Source organism: Poecilia reticulata, chromosome 6 (assembly GCF_904066995.2).
Source record: "Poecilia reticulata chromosome 6, P_reticulata-male-v2, whole genome shotgun sequence".
NCBI lineage: Eukaryota > Metazoa > Chordata > Actinopteri > Cyprinodontiformes > Poeciliidae > Poecilia > Poecilia reticulata.
The window spans coordinates 20,189,024-20,208,390 of record NC_088835.1 but is presented as its reverse complement, the minus strand read 5'-3'; the positions used below and the strand labels follow the sequence as shown (position 1 = coordinate 20,208,390).

The 19,367-nt window shown below is 37.5% G+C and overlaps 1 protein-coding gene across 10 annotated transcripts in view; it reads left to right on the top strand.

Annotated features, from left to right (window-relative positions):
* The window catches only part of frmd4a (FERM domain containing 4A), a 112,878-nt gene that overhangs the window by 71,091 nt on the left and 22,420 nt on the right, over positions 1 to 19,367 (top strand). For all 10 annotated transcript variants that reach the window (XM_017305248.2, XM_017305249.2, XM_017305247.2 and 7 more), the window contains exons 3-11: positions 4,658 to 4,752; positions 6,780 to 6,872; positions 10,554 to 10,638; positions 13,135 to 13,191; positions 14,031 to 14,053; positions 16,872 to 16,955; positions 17,048 to 17,113; positions 17,211 to 17,268; positions 17,380 to 17,466. In XM_017305248.2, the coding sequence (XP_017160737.2) occupies positions 4,658 to 4,752; positions 6,780 to 6,872; positions 10,554 to 10,638; positions 13,135 to 13,191; positions 14,031 to 14,053; positions 16,872 to 16,955; positions 17,048 to 17,113; positions 17,211 to 17,268; positions 17,380 to 17,466 (648 nt within the window). The remainder of the gene's footprint in view (positions 1 to 4,657; positions 4,753 to 6,779; positions 6,873 to 10,553; positions 10,639 to 13,134; positions 13,192 to 14,030; positions 14,054 to 16,871; positions 16,956 to 17,047; positions 17,114 to 17,210; positions 17,269 to 17,379; positions 17,467 to 19,367) is intronic.

The following is a 19,367-nucleotide window of genomic DNA, read 5'->3' as shown; positions in this document are numbered from 1 at the left end:
GAAATATTGATTAAAAAACAAACAGTTCTCCCTTTTTCTATTCCTTTTGTATCTCTTTGTTGGGTGAATGTTTTGTAGTTTGGCGCGCTGTTAGTTGGACCATTTTCTTCTCATAGCTTTTTAATGAACTAAGAAAACTTGAGTTAGAAACGATGTTCTTACTTTACATTAGAAGCATTAAAAGCAGTTGACAATTTATGTAACCAAGAACCTCACTGACTACTTCAGAGCTGCAGTTTGTTTCTCCTATGAACGAAGTGTCATCAACTTCGCCAAATGTCCTGCTCCCTCAAATGTTATGTTTTGTCACTCATTGCACTAAAAACTGGATTGTTTGCCCATTCTATCATCTAGTCATTGCCTTTTCATGCAACTCATTTTTATTTCCCTACAATGCTCTGTCTGGAATTTCTTCAATTGAGCTCAGTTTCTCAGTGGACTGACCAGGGAATTATGTGTGAATTATGATGATGATTTTCTGTGCTGTTTTGAACCGTAGTCTGCGATGGTTGCAGTTTGGCAATAGCACTGGAGGAAGTGAACAAACCCATCCAGTCCACGTTGGCCAGGCTTCCAAATATTTTCGGGAAGCTTTGTAGTGTGGCTTCCTTCACGGCTGATCTGGTGCTTTGCATGCATCACAGCCAAATGTTCGCGATTGGGTAAAATCAAATTTACTTGTTTAAAACTTCCAACAGTCACCTCAATCAAGCAATCATTTCTCGGTAGCACAGAACAAGTAGCTGGTTTTTAACAGGTCACTCATTCTTCTATGCAAAATTGCTAAAGCTCTATCAAGGTGTGTAGTATCTGTGTACATCATTTTTTAAGTCTGGATTTTACCTGGACCATCCCGATGCATGAATATGCTTTGATTTAAACCCTTACATTGTCGCTGTTGTTCACTCTTTACTGTAGTTGCCCTGCAAGAATGTGAACCTCCACCACAGTATCAAGTCTTTTACTCCCTCCTTAGATCCATCTTTCCATCAGCTCTGACCATTTATTTCACTTCAGCTAAAGAAAATAATCCCTAAAGTATATAGCTGCTCTTGCTATCTGTTATGGTGGAGATTATGTGCTCACCTGTATGTAAAGTGTTAGTTTTGTGCTACATCGTTTTGCATGTAAGACAAAAAGGTTTAATGTTTGTCTACTCTAACCAGAGCACCCTCTTCCAAATGGTTGCTGTTATTTGTTCAGAAATGTTCCCTTCACAGAACCGATGTATTCATACACACAGGTTGACTATTTTTAACAGCTAGGCTACTTGTGAAGGAAGTGGGTTGCTATAGATGTTTATTTAGAGGGATCAGAGCAAAAGGGGATTAATAGCAACACATATCACAACATTTAGATATTTTGAATGTAAAAATTGGAAAATTATCTCAACATAACAACTAAAGTTAATAGATGCAACTTAACAATATTTGGAGAATTTCAAGGTGGTATGAATACTCCTGCATACAGCTTATGACTCCAGGGATGCCACTGATAAGTAATTTCTGTTACTGAATCATAAATTGGAGCAGCTCTGAAGGTACCAAGTGGGAAAGAGGCTGTTTGCTCAGACAGAGCAGCAACTTGCTGCCAACAAGGCAACTAAACTACATTTGTGTGTTTATAAGTTGTCTATTGGTAGTCTTGAGTGTGTCTCCTCCTCACACTCAGAGCCCTGTAATTCTCACACTGTTAATTACCCGTGATGCTGAGAAGGCACAGGCTGAATGTCTATTAGAGGTAATGCTGTCTAAGCTAGCAAAGAGATGTTCCATCTGATAAAAGGCTTCTGTGTTTGTGTGTGTGTTGCCTGTCATTCACTGTCCATATCACTGTTGGTATCTCTCACCATTACATTAAACATCTGATACGTTCAGGGCCACAAATCAAATTCAGAGCATGCTTGTGGAAAAAGATTGATATCGTCACCTTGCGAGGAACCCAAACTCAATTTAGCTGTCATGTGCTTTGGATGGGAATCCACAGTGTGCTTGGTATTTGTATCAATATGGAGACACAAAGCACCACAAAACTCTCAGCAACGCTGTTGGTGCTTCTTTTCATCATTACTTATTTATTCTTCATGTTTAACAGAATAGTGGGGGTTTTTCTTCTTCTCTGTTTCATTTTTCCAACTGTGTACTCGTGTGTTTACTAATGTGGCTTTGCCTCCCTACTTGCTGGTGGCTACCATAGGGTTGGGGTTGTTTAAATGGTGCTGTTGCCAAGGCAGTCTACTGTTGTGCGGTAATGAGAGACCACCTCATTGTCTCTCAGACTGAACCAAAACATGTATTACTGCTAATACTGTAAAGATACCCTCCTTCCAAACCATAAACATTTGAAATGTGTTGAGCCTCTCAAAGAGTATTCTGTTGATCTGCTATTTGGAGAAATAATAGTGCCAATCAAGATGTGGAGGGAAGTACCAATTTATGTTGAGTCTCACATACCAAACGTAAACCCCACAGTCAGTGCTCAGAATAAATAGCTGTTCAATTTCCTCTTTGCTTAGAAAAAGAAAAACGAAAAATAAAAGCATTGCTTCATAACCTTACTTTTAAGAAGTGGAGTATGTGAAGTACTTCCAAGTATGAATTATCTTCCAGTAGACAATCAGGTGGTGTCAGAGAATCATGCTAAAATTCTCTTGAAAATTAAGGAAACTGCTTCTCATATCAAAGTTCATCTAGCACCAAATTTCCACCATAGAAAATTTCCCATATTCAGTTTAGTTTAATTGAATGCTATTATTTAAGATATTTTTGGGACCTTTGTATTTAAGTGTCATTCTCTGCACTTGCTATGATCCTGGGACCCAGAGACGAAGGGCAAACATTGTGAATCAAGTTCCTTGAACTTAAGTAAAGCGTTTTTCAGGCTACATCTCAAATGCAGTGTGTAGAGTCGTCGTTAGAAGAAAGCATGCCTCCCATGAACATGATGGATTTGACATATTTTGTCAATATCTGAGGATTTGAGGTTTTTCTTCATCTTTGTGTAATAAATACTCACATGTTGGACGGAAGACGTTGTGTGTGGTCTTGTTAGCGTGTGGTTACATTGAACAAATTGTAGAACTTGTTTTGACAGAGGGTGCTGTTGTGTGTTTTTGCAGTTCTAGTTTCACTCAGATACGCAGTGTCAGAGGAACTGCCCACTTTAGCTGCACAATATCAGAAAATCATGCAATGCAATGCTAGTACTATAGGTAAATTGTAATAATTATATTGGTTGCGATTTCAAAATTTTCACCTTTCCTCGTTTTCCTGTGTGCCTTCAGCAGTCTATAACAATAGTTTCTTTGTCATTGTAATCTGTCAGGTATGAGCATCTATTCCTTATGAGACTACATTCATCATGCTGAATATCTTCTTGGCTTCCAACAAAACAAAGTTAAATGTACCTTAAATTGCATTTTAATATATCATTATGCAATCTAATTGGAAAAGGCAAAATTTCAGGTTTTTACCTTTTAGGTTACATCTTATTGAAAGTCTTATAATAGTTACCGAATATACAGTAATCATCTTCCATCGTTGTGTTACATTATGTTCAACTTTATTCTTATAATTGCATGTATAAGGCACAATGAATGTGTATGTTATCTTCATCTTAACCTCTCTTCTTTAATTCTTATCTCTCAAGAGCCTTTATGTGTAGAAGATTAACAGTAATAACAGTAGGCATCATTCCTTTATTGGATCTAGGTCAATGCAGATGTTTAACTGTGTGTGTGTGCATGCTCGTGTGTGTGTGACATCACCTCCTTCTCTTTGAATAGCTCTTAGTAGCTTCTGACACTAAACCTAGCGGTGCAGTGAATGGATTGGAGGAGGTTATTGAAACCTCCTCCAATCCATTGGAGGAGGTTTGGAATTTCTATGGAATTTCTTCGATCTGTATGCATTATTTTTAGAGAGGATATATCCATCATGTTTGTTTTTTTTCTCAAATATTGTAACACATGTTTTCCTTCTGTGCTTAGAGTGATGAGTGTTTGGGTTTAGATGTGTGTATGTGTATGGAGCTGTGCGTATGAATGTACTCATCAGTGAGGCACACCCATGGTTAACCTCAGGGTTGGGCGTACCGTTACTCAGGATGTGACAAACCAGTCAGCACATGGCATTAGTCCCACTCCTCTGCTTCACTCCAAGATCATCCCGCTCCTTTTTTGTGTGATGACAAATAAATGTTTTTCTCACATATAGCCTCGGCATCGCTTCACTGGATTAGCTATTGTGCTAGCTGCAGCCATGATTGCAACACAGTGATTCAGCTTTAAAGTATGACGCTGCAGTGGAGGTGTGGGTCAGAGAAAAAAGTAGAGAGAGGGATGGGGAGGGCATGGTACCTGCACTGTCAGCAGCATCTACAAACTCCATCCATCTTTTTGTGCTTTCCCCTCCCTCTCCTTTACTTGTGTTCTCACACCAGCTCATTTACTGTTTCCCCTGGTGTTTTTTGAAATGCATAGTCATTGCTCTAAATCAATAGCTGAAATGGCATCTACATTAAGCTCAGCCATGTACTTATTTCAATTAATTTATTAAGTGATAAATCACAATACTCACAGATATATGGTAAGCCATGACTGACAAAGGCAATCATAATTGAGCCCAAAATTGTGTTGTTTTTTTTATTCTCTCTACAGCCCAAACTGATGGCAAAGGACTTGCTGGACCTTGTGGCTTCCCATTTCAACCTCAAAGAGAAGGAATACTTTGGAATTGCATATACAGATGAAACGTAAGGCATATTCAAAAATATCTGGCTAAGTCTTACTGTTAAGTATTTTTCAGGGCTGGATTTAAATGGGAGTGTTTTTTTTGTTTTTGTTTTTTTTTAATTGCCTCTAAGCCTGGCCACTGTAGAAATATCTGCAATAAATTCATAGAGGTCCTGCATTATACTTACAAATGTTGAGCCTTAGAAGTAGTAAAAACTCCAGAAAAAAATAGAATTTTGACTAATGTGCATTGACCTTGAACACATCCTAATGTAATTCTGTAATGTAACTACATGTACACTTAGCTATTTACAGTGGAACTAGAGAAACAGTACCATTTTTAAATATTATTTTATTTGTGTGTATATATATATATATATATATATATATATATATATATATATATATATTTAGTTTTTTTTAAAATAAAGCCAAATGGACAGATGCAATATATTTATTTTAGTCAAACAGAACTGATTTTTCTTTTTTAAATCAGTGCATTTTTTACACTTGATGAAGAGTAAATTCCCTTTAAGATAAAACTTCTAATGTAAGCGCATATAAAAACTGAACTCAAAGAAGATATGGAATATAGTGAGTGTATTGTTGCAATCTCTGAAAAAAGTAAGTATAAATTAAATAATTTATAAATAATATGAACAATAATTAAATAATAAATATTTTCTACCAAACAAATCGATGGAGCAGACCTCCTTGTTATGAAATGCACCAGTGCTATGGCATGGCATTAATGCTTTTAGGTTTTCTTTTGGATGTGGAAGATTGCTTTTGAATTGCAAAAGTGACATTCAAATTAGTTGTAATTTGTGGCCTAGGAGGACAAAGCACAAAGACATAGTAGCCATGCAAATATATCAGTGATTTACTTACTCACAAACCTCAGGTTTATTTATTTCTTTTTGTTTTTCATGTTTTTTTGCTTACGTGCAAATTTTGATATCAAGTAGGATTCACCCCAGTGCCCATTGACACATGTGTGATAGACACTGTTAGTAACGTAAACCCAGCAAAGTAACATCAGCTGTCCACTGGAGGAATCCCATCATATGTAGATTTGTTACGTTTGTCCACAGAGAGAGAGCAGACAATTCAGCTCATGCTGTTCAGCTGTCAAGACGGGTAGGGTTGTGTTTGGTGGGAGGAGGGACCAATGACAGGAGAGAGAAGGAGGGTAGATGTTGCTCTGGAGACCATGTAGGGTTACCAGGGCGACAAGCCGTCACTGCAGTTTTTCTCTCAGTTGGAAACAGAAGGAGAAAAGTGAGAAGGGGAACGTCTTACCTTCCCAACTTCCTTAACATTCTTACATTCACCTTAGCTAAAAAGTAATTGTGTACTGCATGAACCTCAAGACATGTTGACATGTTACTTTACATGTTGAGAAACTTGTATTCTTCAATCAGAACTTTCCAGAAGAAAAGCAAAGTTTTTACCATTTATAATGTTGCCATATTTATATAACACTGATAATTTTAGGTGATGAATTACTGTAAAATAAGTTTTTTAACAAGTCCTGGTTTGCCATTCTTGTCTATTGTGCCATTCTTTAAAATTCTTAAGGCACAACGTGTTGGGTAAAAAGGCCAATATTGTTTTGTTCAAATATTTAAGAATATCTCTGAAAGTTGTTGTCTTAAAGCAATGACTTTATACAGGGCAATTAGTTTAATATGTTTAATCAGCTGATTACAATCCCACATTTTCGTGGAAATTTTAACTTTGTGAAGAGATGTTTGGGTGATTACTCTAACTGTAGGGTTTTTTTTTTAAAGTCAGAAGGAGCTCAGTAAAAAAGGCTAAAGAAAATATTCATGTTCTAAAAAGATTTGTCTGCAGCTCACTTTACTGCTGAATAATCTGGAGAATTACTCGCAGTTCATTTCTATGATTTGTTTGTATCTGCATTGAAAATAAAATGATATTCAAATAGCTAGATAGGCAGACAAACCATGGTATTTAGTTTTATTACAATCTGATGGATGAACACCTGTGATTAATGGCATTGACTGGTTGTTTTTGTCTTCAGGGGCCACTTCAGTTGGCTTCAGCTGGACCGGCGGGTATTAGAGCATGAATTCCCTAAAAAGTCTGGTCCTATTGTTCTCTACTTCTGTGTCAGGTGAGTCTGTCTTTCATCTTCTAATTAGCCCTGTGGAAAAAGAAGAGAAGACTATGTGTGTTATCATATGTGTGCGTTTGTGCATGCACATACACTAGATTCATGAATGCAGGAACGGATTAATAAGATTAGTTATGAAATAGCTTTGACCTCAGTGCTTAACTCCCGCCACAGGGTCTCTCAGCCAGTCATGAGCCTCTTAAACCTCATCAGTATGCTTTGCATGGTAATCGTATGCAAATTGCCTTGTGGAACCAAGAATACACTTTAAAAGAAGGCAAAAAATGTGAAATATAGGAAATTATCAAATAGATTTTATGATCAGACATAGATAAAGGCAGTTTTTAAATTATTTAGCACAGATAAGATCAGCCAAAATCAATGTTTTTCAGGCATGAATAATCTTTTTAAGGTCATGCAACAAGATCTCAGTTAAACATTCTAAAACCTTCATTATTATTTTTTTGCTGTTGTTTACACGTAGAGTTACTGGTGCGCTTTGGATCCTTGTCCTGTGGCAAAACCCAGGTGTGCTTGAGCTTAAGGCCACAAACTGAGGGGCGGACAGTCTATTTTAAAATGTTCTCGCCTCTCCTAGGAAGATTCCCCACTAATCTGTTTTATCTATTTTTGGATAACCCTGACTTTGGCTTACTAGAATCTCAAAGCATCTCAAAGCCTAGAAAAAGTTTTGTAGCCCCCACCATTATTTTCCATCTTTAGATGGGGACTGGTTTATTGTATTTTAGCCTGTAGGTTTTTCCAGTACAATATTTAAAAAGAGAAAAGAGAAATGTTGATTGAAATATAATCACAAACAGATTATCCTGGAAAACCCTAAAAGTGAAACTGTTTGTTACCTAGTAGCCTGATGCATTTTAACGACCTTGAACAGTGTTATTGTTTAGATATTTCCAGGAGGACATTTACAACTCAGCTAATGACACAATGAGCCTGCTGCGCACCATAGCCCCATTCTCTGCTCATATTTAGAGAACAATGGCTTTGGCACACAATGCAACTGCGATGTGGTTTAAATGTGCAGATTTCATTGATAACTGCTGACTCGAGACCCTGTCTGTATCAAATGTCAGGCACTGAATTTTTTTAAACAACCAAGTGTGTATGGGGCGGTGGCGAGTTGGGCAGGTTGAAGGATGAGGGTCTCTCTTTGTGTATTTACATAGACTAATAGGTGTTTGAGGTTGGGGTGGGGATGCTGTGAACTTTGACTCCATTTTGAGGCTGCGTCCCCTTTTCCCCTCCCAACACAGTTCAAGCCAGTCGCTAACCTCAATCTCTGAAAATGTCACACTGGGTGAAACCTCTTTCAAATACTTCCCAGCCGCATTTTTTAAATTCATTCAGTGGACATGCACACTCCAGAGATTGCTTGAAAAGCAATCATCCCAAATGTCAGACCTTTATCTATTATCAGTCTCACCATATAGTCCAATGGGCACAATTTTCTGGAATTTGTGTCTTTCTCTGTGCCTGAACGTTATACACTTTGCATGCTTATGTGGTATTTATGTTTTGTTTGCTGTAGGTTTATGTTGTTTTTCTCTTTGAAGAACCTCGAATAATGCATTACAACAACATTTAATTTCCCTATGGGATTAGTAATTTTTTTTTTTATTTAATTGAATAAATGTGCAGCATGCTTACCTCAGGAGGTGATCTTGTTATGTGTCTCATTTGCACTGTGGCTTTAATTAAATGTTCACACAGAATATTGACGTAGCTCCTCTCATTCTCTCTTTCTGCTCAATAAGTAAAGCGATTCAAAACCCTCAACTATTGATGCCCACTGCAACCCTTCACACTCAATACCTATACACGCTCATTCACATCTACCCACTGATTCAAAAGTACTTACAGCAATATGTGCTTAGTTCTCATTATACATGCCTATCTCACTGACATAGTTCTCTTCTTTAAGGCGGAGGGTGGGGAGGATCACCATCAATTAAGTTTAGATGTTGGTCATTCTGAAACATGATTACTCTTTAATCTTAAACAAGTCAGTGGAGCTTTCACTGTATGTTTAAGATCTGTGTCTTATTGCAGCCTGTAGCAGGTTTTCCTCCAGGACTGTCCTGCATTTAGTTTCATACATTTTCCCATGAATTCAAACAAGCTTCAATGTCCATGTTGAAGAAAATCATTCCTACAGCATAATGCTGCTACTGTCATCTTGTCCCATTCAATTTGCAGTAAATCTTTGCCAACATTACAAATATTGCATCACAAGAAAGGCATTGAATGAGCTTCTCTTGACATTCAGAATCATGCTGGAGTTACAATGGCCGCACAAATGAGCACAAGAGAAATGCAACAATCAGGATTTCCATGTTTGTTTTCATGCTGGGTCTGTGCTCTGTCCCGCCCCCGTCATTTCTGTCCAGTGGGAGCAATGATCGGCACCCGCGTGGCTTTGTTTACAAGTTATAGTTCCCTTGCAAAAAAGCACAATGTGAATGCAAACTGCACTAAAAAAAGTCTACTTTTTGTCCGTACTGCCCTGGATGCATGCACTCTTACACTCTTGTATTTGTTGCGTCTCACCATATGTCAAATTTTATGTAAGATTTCAACGCTTTTCTTTCAGCAAGCCATTCTTTCATAATGCCAAATTTTGAAGTTTGTTCTCTGGTTTTGAAGTCGCTGTTTATTCACAAATGTTCCCTAACAAACCTCTTAGGCCTTCACAGAACACCTGTGTTTGTACTAAATTTCACTCTGAGGGATAACATTTACTGATTAGGTGTCTCTTAAAGGCATTTGGTTGCACTGGAATTTATTCAGGAGTGTAGCATTAAGTGGGAGCCTAATACAAATGCAAACTAAATTCTATCTTTAAAGATTCAAAAACCATGTAGTGTTATGCGATGTCGCATAAATTCCCAATATAATTCACAGATGGTTGTATGTGCCAAAAATATGAACAAGTTTAATGTATGAGTGCTTTTGCTGTGCGTGATTACTGTAGTGTACAAATTTATGCCTGCGAGAGAGACTTGATAATTCAAAGTGCAAAAACATGTGAAAGGGCATGCGAGAGCATCTGTAGTGCACAGAATTTTTTTGATACATTTCCACTCGAGTAGCTAACAATGTGTAGCCTCCCAGTGCACCACCCTTGCTCCCCTCTGGGTCTGCATGCATTCATGAGCTAAATTTAGTCTGCATTATTATGTTAGTACCCTGCTCACCGATCTGCCAGAAGTAGGTTACTGTGCTTCTCTCTCCAGTGTTGCTGAGAGTGTGTGTTTTTGTACTGCATCACTCCTGGTGCTGCACAGCGGTAGAGATAATGTGCACATTTAAAGTCCATCAGCGTATGTGAGTGCAGGTGTCTACATATTCAGATTGTGGGAATGTGCAGACGATAACAGGTTAATAGTGGATTACTGCCAACCAACGTGGTGAGAGGGATACTTCGTGCAGAACGAGAGTGAAGAGATGCTTGTACGGCTTTAGCCCTTGGTATGGTGTGCCCCCCTCTGGTCAGTTTAATTGTTGCACTCTATCGCAATTGAATGTAAAAGCCAAAGCATTTATGTTTTGTATTAGTTTTTAGAACTAATAAAGAAGAGAATGAAACTTGGAGATGTCATTCATCAACTTCACTGACATGGTTCAGAGTTTTCATGTTCAACTTTCTTTCTGTGCTTTTAGGTTTTACATTGAAAGTATTTCCTACCTGAAGGACAATGCAACAATCGAGCTGTTCTTTCTTAATGCAAAGTCCATCATATACAAGGTAAACACTTTACGTTGTTTTAATTTTACGTTTGAAATATAATTGACATAATATGTGGATGTGTCTATATGGGTCATCCAAACCCCTGTGTATTTAAGGTGTCGTTAAAATGTTTTTGTGTATTCATCACTGACATGGCAAAACAGAAACGTTTTGTTAAATATCCTTTAGCAGTTGCAGAGAAGTCACACACTTTCTGTATCTATCAACCTACATGTCTGTCTTCGTGTTTTGTGAAACCTACAAATATTGCTACTCACCGTATATGTGAGTAGCAATGCAAGACTTCAGAAAATCTGTTTAAAATCCAAATTGGTACCGTTAATTAATATTTTCTAAAAGGATTTTTTTTTCTTGTTCTTTAATCATTCCGTCCTGAAAAGAACTATTCAAATTCATGAACAAAATTTTATTTTTGGCAAGCTTAGTGTGCATTAATGTTGGACTGCAATTGTCAAACTAAAATTTTATTTGACTTAAAATGATTTTAGTCTCAGAAGTTGATCAAGGGATGTTTTTAGGTGAAGCTTTCATGGTGACATGGTGTTTTGGAGGCATGTTTCCTCCAAAACACGCCTCCAGGCGTGTTTCATTTTTGACCTAAATGATGAGATGCCACATGAGGAAAGTTTGGCTTTTCATCCTGCACGCTGTGTTCATGAAGCAGTGAATATGAGCAGTTTGCATCAGCTGTTAGCCATCACGCTGTGTGCTGCTCCACATTCCAGCAGCTAACGAATGACTTGACACATTTACTGTCGTATGGCACTACTGAAGCACATTTATTCAGGCTTAGTAAATGCCAGTTGAAAATACATATCGGGGTTAACTGTGACAAAGAACTACAAAGGTAGAAAATGGAAATTATTGAAAACAATTAGCAAAATTACTGCTCAATGTACCATGTGAATGTGGTCTGCCAAAACACCACTGCATTTGACAGCTGTGTCTAGCAGTTGTGTATTTTGTCCAGAAGAGGGCGCAGGGCGTATGCAGCTTCAAGAAGTTATTCCTTTCACTTATTCAATTCAAAAATAGAAATTCATAATAAATAGATTCCTTATTGCCAGAGTGATATAATGTGTTCCTGATCATTTTTTTTAATTATTGTTAGAATTATGCGCAAGACCAATTAGACAGAATTTTTTTAAATACAGAAATAGCAAACTTGATGGCATGACTTCCCTAATTATCACTGACTGTGGAAACGTCACACTGGAGCTTGGTTTGTTTCTCTACACTTCCTCCAGTTTATGGAATCTTCATTTCCAAATAAAAAGGGCAAAATATACTTAGAAATGCACAGAGAACTTTGAACCATTGAGCTGCAGTTCATTTCTTTTCCTCCTTAGATCAGCTAAGGTGCTTCTGATGCTATCTCTGATTTAAGATTGTCTTAATAGAAAGAGTGTGAGAGTTTTTTTTCAACTTGTTATTGATCCACCCAAACTATTGAATAAAGTTCGCTTTAAAATCCACTCAAACCTCCAATTATCCCTGTTATTGTCCAGCTTTACCTACCATATTTTTTCTTCCACTCGACTTTCCAAAAAGCTGCGTGGATGCAGCAATCTGTAGAGCCTGCTTTGTTAGTAATAAACTTTTATGGCTTACCCACCTTGAGGAGGATATTTGTGACTTTCTGCTGGACAACGTTTAACCAGCTATATTAATAATTTGTTGATGGCAACATAAACAATTGTTTTTTGGTCTTATATAACACAGTAAATGTTTTTGATTTTATTTTTTTTGGTTTTCTTTAACTGTTTGGCGTTAATAGCTGTAAATTAATAGCAGTTAGTTGTGCAGCATGCCTTGTATGTATTCAAAGCTGAACAGCAGCGTTATTGCTTCCAGGTTCAGCAAAAGATTTTGATCATTCAAAATTGAAGTACTTTAACATATACTTATCATTTTCTGCTTAGTTTTGACCATGTTAATATTTTGTTTCACCATAAAAGAATATGCACTACGGGGGATAAAAAAGAAAGAAATGGGGTGATTTGCAGCCACCCTGGGTGGTACACACCACTGTGGGGTTTTCTCATTCTCGTATTTCATCAAGACTCTGAACTTCAAACCAATTAAGAAGTGGATTGTAAAGCAGCATTCCTAGCATGCCTTACCCACTACTCGCATCCTGTTGACCCTTATCCCTTTGTCCAGCTTTGTGTATGGAGAAGTTATCTCACACATTGTTGGAAAAAATGCTAACTAACCACAGATGGATACATTCATCTACACTTGTACCCTTCTCACACCTCTTGGCCTGATTAGCACATTATTTGTTAATGTGTTTTTTCCAGGGCACACTTTCAAATAATGTCCACTTTACGTCTCCTCTTATCTCTGATTGCACAGATTAGAAAGGGAGAGAAATGTGGCTTGTAAAGCAAGGAGAATTTAATCATTTATCATGAATGCCAAAGTTTGCAATTTAACTGCTTTTTAATGTGTTACTCAACACTTCTGACTTCATCTTCTATTTTTTTGCAGGAGCTCATTGAAGTGGACAGTGAGGTGGTCTTTGAATTAGCTTCCTACATCCTTCAAGTGAGATTTTGTTTTTTTGTACGAGTTGATGCTGTATTTATTTGTGTGAATTTCTATCATGATACTTATTTATTTGTTTGGTTCTTTGCTTAGCCCACACAGTAATTGTAGTAGTTGAGATATTTTACGGGATGTTGGATGAACATGAAACAGTTCTATCATAAGTGACGCGTTTGTTCCCTATTCAAAATGTCTAACCTTTCATAATCTGCTAGTTTTATAATTAACAAATTGAACCCAAATTATCTAATGTGGTTGCCAATCAGTTTTTATTGTGTTAGAAGGCGCTGTGGGCGTTCAAACTGTCTCGGCTGTAAGTTCATTTTCTTCCAACTAAATCTTTTGATGTCATTTTAACGTTTCATTTTTTTTTGTTACTAAATATTACTGCATATAAAATATGCAAAGCTTACATTAAATATTTTTTCCATTAAATACATTTTAGAATGATTGGTAAAATTACACTCAGGTTCTGTCTTTAACATCAAAACTCTTCTTCCTCCATCTTTCTCTCTTTCTTGTCGCTCCTTTAGAATAGGTCAGTCCATTAACTGTGATTATGCAAGGTCATGTTACACAGCCTGGACTGAATGGTTTATATCTCTGTGTGTTTGAGTGGGCTCGCCTCCTGTGTGCAGGTGCAGATGTACAGTATCGGGTATCTCTTCTGCAGAGCTTCAAAGGTTCCCCTCTAAATGGATGTTTAATGTTCCCTCTTTAGTCCAGCAGTGCGCCTTTTATTACTCATTCACTTCTACAAACAGAACATAAACAGAATTTATGGTTATTGTTCAGTAATAATTCATATGTTTCTAACATGTGTTTGTTTTGTTCCACAGGAAGCAAAAGGGGATTTTAGCAGGTAAGCTCCACTGCAGGAACAAAATCCGTTTTGCATACCCATACTATTCTGTTTACCATTTTAGCTTTTATTAAGGGAGATTGGGCACTGAATACATGAAAACCACTAAGACTAACAGTGTTTATAATAATTTTCCTGCAGTTGTAATATCTGACTTTAAAAGTATGTGCAACAAAATTAATCTTCTTCAGTGTGCTTTAGCTGGTCATTGTGTAAAGAATGTGTCAGAGAGTGTGACTGTGTGGTGAACCTGAAAGCAGAAGCCAACATGACAGTAGGGATGATGAGTTCAGCTGTTGCTCTGCTCCTCCTGTTGTGTTTTTATCACTCCTCAAGTGACTCACATCCTATGCAACTCATTTTCTTCTCAAATCGCTTAAGTTATTTAAACATTTATTTTGATATACAACAATTTTACATTAGATTCACTCATTTTTTTTTGTCTTTTCTGTATCAAAAGCAAAGATATGACTTCAAGAGTTATGTTGGAGCTAACTATTAACAGACTTCCTAATGTAAAGATAACTGTTGAAAAATGTGGAACATCATTAATTTTCCTTTAAACTTAAATTGGATTAACTCAGAAGCTGTCGAGCAATCTTTTCTGTAATATTTCATTTTAGTAGCGACCATAAAGTGGATCCTCTTGTCACCCTAAATACACAGCATCCCTGATTCCTTTCTTTGTTGTGGCGCTGATAACCGCAGTTACTCCTGTGAAAGAAGCAACTACACAGAGTATCCTACATAGGGCTGGAATGTAACACTCTGGAGACATTCTTTTGATTCGTCCCTCCTTACTCACCCCCTCTTCCCACACACCTTTATGGTCCTTAAACTCTGTCCTTTGCAAAGCCGTACATTATCACTGGCTTTAATTGTAAGAGTATCTTTTCTAAAATTATAATTACATTACAATATCCAAATATGTCTGTGATGTTCTGTTTCTTTTTTCTGTAAAAGGCCCAAACCATATCTTTCTTGGAACTGTAAAAATATCTTTATGTATTGACTGTTTTCTTATCCATGGTTATCTGCATATTGGAGTAGACTTCTAAAAAAAATAAATAAGGAAACCTGGCGTAGTGTTCTTTGCAAAAAATTCCTGCCCCTTCAGGTTTTTCAGATTTACTTGTCATAACTACAAACAACAAGGCATTTCATAGGGACTTTAAGTAATATAAAAATGTCCAAATCCATAATGATTTGTGACGTATTATTGTACAATGTCACTTTTACGCTTAAAAATAAAATGTCTTCCTACACGGTGACACCCACCAAATCTTTTACCTGCTGCAGCTACCCTATTTTCCAACATTGTTTGGTATTTGGCTCAATCCACCTTTCGATCTGCTTTAACTGACTTCCTTTTCTCTGTGGGGATGAAGAAAAGCATTCCCACAGCATGATTCCACCTTCACCATCCCCATGTCTCAGCATGATGGACAGTTTTACTTTCATGCACATTTAGACTTTTGATAAAGCCATAAAAATAAATAAAAATACTTCTTCCACCTTTTTCCTGTGTTACCTACATGGCTTTTGAGTGGCAAATTTTAATTAAAAATGGGACATTTACAACAATAACTTTCACCTTGCTTCTCTTGTATTGGTGCTATGTTTGTAGAGTGCATTACATTGCATTTCATTACTAGCTGTCAGGTCAACAGATTCCACCACATGAGGTGTGAATATCTGCAGCTTCTCCAGTGTCACCACAGACCGCTTTACTGGCTGCCAGTTTAGGCTGACAGCCACGGCTTGGTAAGGTTTTTAATCGGGTAGCGCTGTTTTCAGTTTTGGATGAGGTATGAACGAACACCTCCTGGTATGTTTAAAGCTTGGAACATTGTTTTTGTTATTAACTTTTGTTTAAACCTCTCCACAACTTCACCCTGACCTGCTTTGTGGAGTCGTTGGTCTTAATGATGAGGTCGGTTGAGCTCTGATGTCTTCAGAGAGCGGCTTTAATTATGCTGAGATTAATTTCCATGCCGGTGGACTTCAGACCGATGTCTATTTGTAACTGGAAAGTTATGGGGTAATTTGTGTTAATATGTCACATAAATTCCCAATTTTATTAGTAGTTTTAGCAAAGCAAATTGCGAACAAGTTCAGAGGGTATGGGTTTCTTTTCAAGGCATTGTACCTGGTAATTAGCAACACAAGCAGATATGAACAAAAGCAGACACAGCTGTTTTCACACATCGAAGAACAGGCAGGCTGGGCGGATGGGATCTCTTCCAGTGCCTTAGCTCATAGGTTGTCATGTTCTCGGGGCTTTTCCCAATCTTTTGGGGCCTTTGGTGGAGGCTGGAGTGAGGTCTGGGGATTAGAGTTGAGCATTAAGAACTCTTGCCACTGGAGGTCTGAGAACTGAATCCGGGGCCAAGTGCTTGTTGTTTTCTACATGGCTCCGTGTCTCATTTACTCTATCTGCATCCTAATCTGTTCCAGCTCATTCCCTGATCGTTTTTATCCCTTTTTATCTTTACTTATCGTTTGATTCTACATTTTTATTTCTATTTCTGTTGCTCTTTTTTCTTCCTGCAGCTGTTTAGACTTGGACCACACCCAGTGCTTAAAATAGTGCACATTTCTTGGCCATCAGCACTTATTCTTCTTTTTTGACTGGATGCAGTTCTTGTACTCATTTTCACCCATGTTTCACTGAATATATATGATCAATTTTGTATTCCTAATTGAGTGTTTGTATCTGTTGACATTTATGGGCATGTTAACTCATTTTCAACTCACTATTGAACTTGGAGAACAATAGGATGAAACAATTTTTTTAAAATATATTTTTCTTTTGCAGCGATGATGCAACCAGGTGTGATTTAAAAAAGCTCCCTGCTCTGCCCACTCAAGCTCTAAAGGACCACCCATCTCTGGCTTATTGGTGAGAACCTGTTCAGTAAATCATCATGCAGACTTATTTACTATCTGTCACTGTAACAATGCCCTGTTTTCTTCTATTGCTCTCTCCTACAGTGAAGACCGGGTAATAGAGCATTACAAGAAGCTCAGTGGGCAATCTAGAGGACAGGCTATTGTAAAGTGAGTATGTTTATGCGTCTCTGGTTGTGTTTATGTCCTGCATGTGAAAGACTTTCTTCTGTTTTTCGTTACATATCTGTCTTTCTGCTCCTTACAGTTATATGAGCATTGTGGAATCTCTGCCCACATATGGAGTGCATTACTATGCTGTAAAGGTACAGTTTTACTACGCTGCCTTGACTTTTTTTTCTCACACATGCGCTGCACAGATTTTAGTTTCCTTGGGGCATGCAAGCAGATATCTGAAGTTTTGCTCTGTTTTTTAGGACAAACAGGGGATCCCATGGTGGCTGGGTTTGAGCTATAAAGGCATCTTTCAGTATGACTACCAGGACAAAATCAAACCAAGGAAGGTGAGATTGTTCTTCCGTCTCTCTCTCTCTTTCTCTCTCTCTCTCTCTCTCTCTCTCTCTCTCTCTCTCTCTCTCTCTCTCTTTATAATTAGTATATTCAGATATACTAGTTATATCTGAATATAATTAGTAAAAGTGGGATAATGTTATTCTTAGCATATGATGTTTTGTACTCATTCATTTTGGTTAAATTGCTCTTTCTTTAGCAAATGTATGGCTTTGAAAGGAAACATATTTTCTCATTTCCCCATTTCATTGTCTAAAATGTATTTTCATAGATTAATTTGTCCATCCATTCAGTTTTTGCTCTATTCTTCCAATGGAATATGGGAAAGATGGTACTTGATAATGAAAAACATGTAAGAACCTTGTCTGTAGCATGTTGTTTTCCCTTTTGTCCGTTTTCCAGTCAGTGAGTCAGAACATTGTGATTGTGTAGAGAAGGGATGACAGCTGTCTGGAGACTCTGGTCTTTGACTGAGACATTGTGTCCTCAACTTATTTCTTCCCTTCTGAGGAAGCCTTCCTTCCAGTCAGTTTGTGTCTGGATGATGTGACTACCAGTTTATTTCACCTTTAACTTGTGGTCCTGGCCAAGGTTTTGAAATCTTGCATTCACTAGTGTTAAGCTCATTTTGCAAACTAACTGACCGTCAAATACTCACCAATACTAGCACTGATTACTTTGCTCAGAAACAGAGGAACTTGTTGATGCACATACACACAAGCACCAAACTAAAAGCTGAGCTCACCATCCTGAAGACCATGTCCTGTCTGCTAAATGTTTTCCTGTTTGCCTGTAACCCGCTTTGTGAGTGTGCCTGCATTTTAATTTGGACAATTTCAGTTGAAATCGTCTCATTAAAGAATCCTGATACAAGCTATGTGTTAGATCATTGACATGATAGTGAATTTTATTTGTCTAATATTATATCCAATTTATAGATATGTTAACACCAAACCCTGGTTTTTTTTTTTTCCTTTTTTTTTTTTTTTTTTTTACAGAGAAATCGTTGCATTCATCTTGTTCTAAAACAACTGTAACATAAACATGAATGATAACTGAGAAAGCATAGAAAGAGGACATAGCATTCCATCATAAGTGACTTGTCACGTATTGCACAGCCATGTCAACAGTCATTGTGTGTTACTGGTCCATTAAGCTTCAGAACTGACATACACAAGCTTTCACAAGCAGACACTGGGATATTCTGGGCCTCTTCAGCATCACAAGTTCAGAACAGCCCCATTGAGAACAGTCCAGATTTGCCTTAATCAAACAGTTAGTAGCAGACTGTTTTACTTTCAGTTCTAAGGAGTGAAAGAGAGGGATGTAATCAGCTGCTTATTTTTGTCAGACAGGGCATCACAATTAGAACTAGCAGAAAGCAGATTTTGTGTTTTTAGTGTTCAGTACCAGTAACCACTGACTCTGTACTGACCATCAGTGGTCAGCACTGTGACTCAGGAAGGTGGAGTAAAATCTTTAGTCACAATAAAGTATACAGATTTAAAACACAGGGTGTTTTTCCTTTTTCAAAGAATAGTGAACTTCACATTGTCTCGTATAAAAAGTGCACATAGAAGTCATGTTTGTAATTAAATGTTTTGTTTTTCTTTTTACAAGAGTGTGAGCCGGTTGTTTTAAATACACACCATCTACCACACCTATTTGAGCTGTTTTTTTGTTTTACACAGCGACGTATGTTTATGCTCAGGTTTACTGCATAATCACACACTGTTCTGATGCTTCATTAGAGTCTTGTGATTCCTCTAGGCGACAATTATAGTGTTTGCAAGTTGACTAAGTACCTTTTAAAGACTTATTAAGACTAACCTGTGGGTACTGTCGGAAGGTCATCAGATGTTTCTGGTAAAACAGAGCAAACTGTGGTTTCACT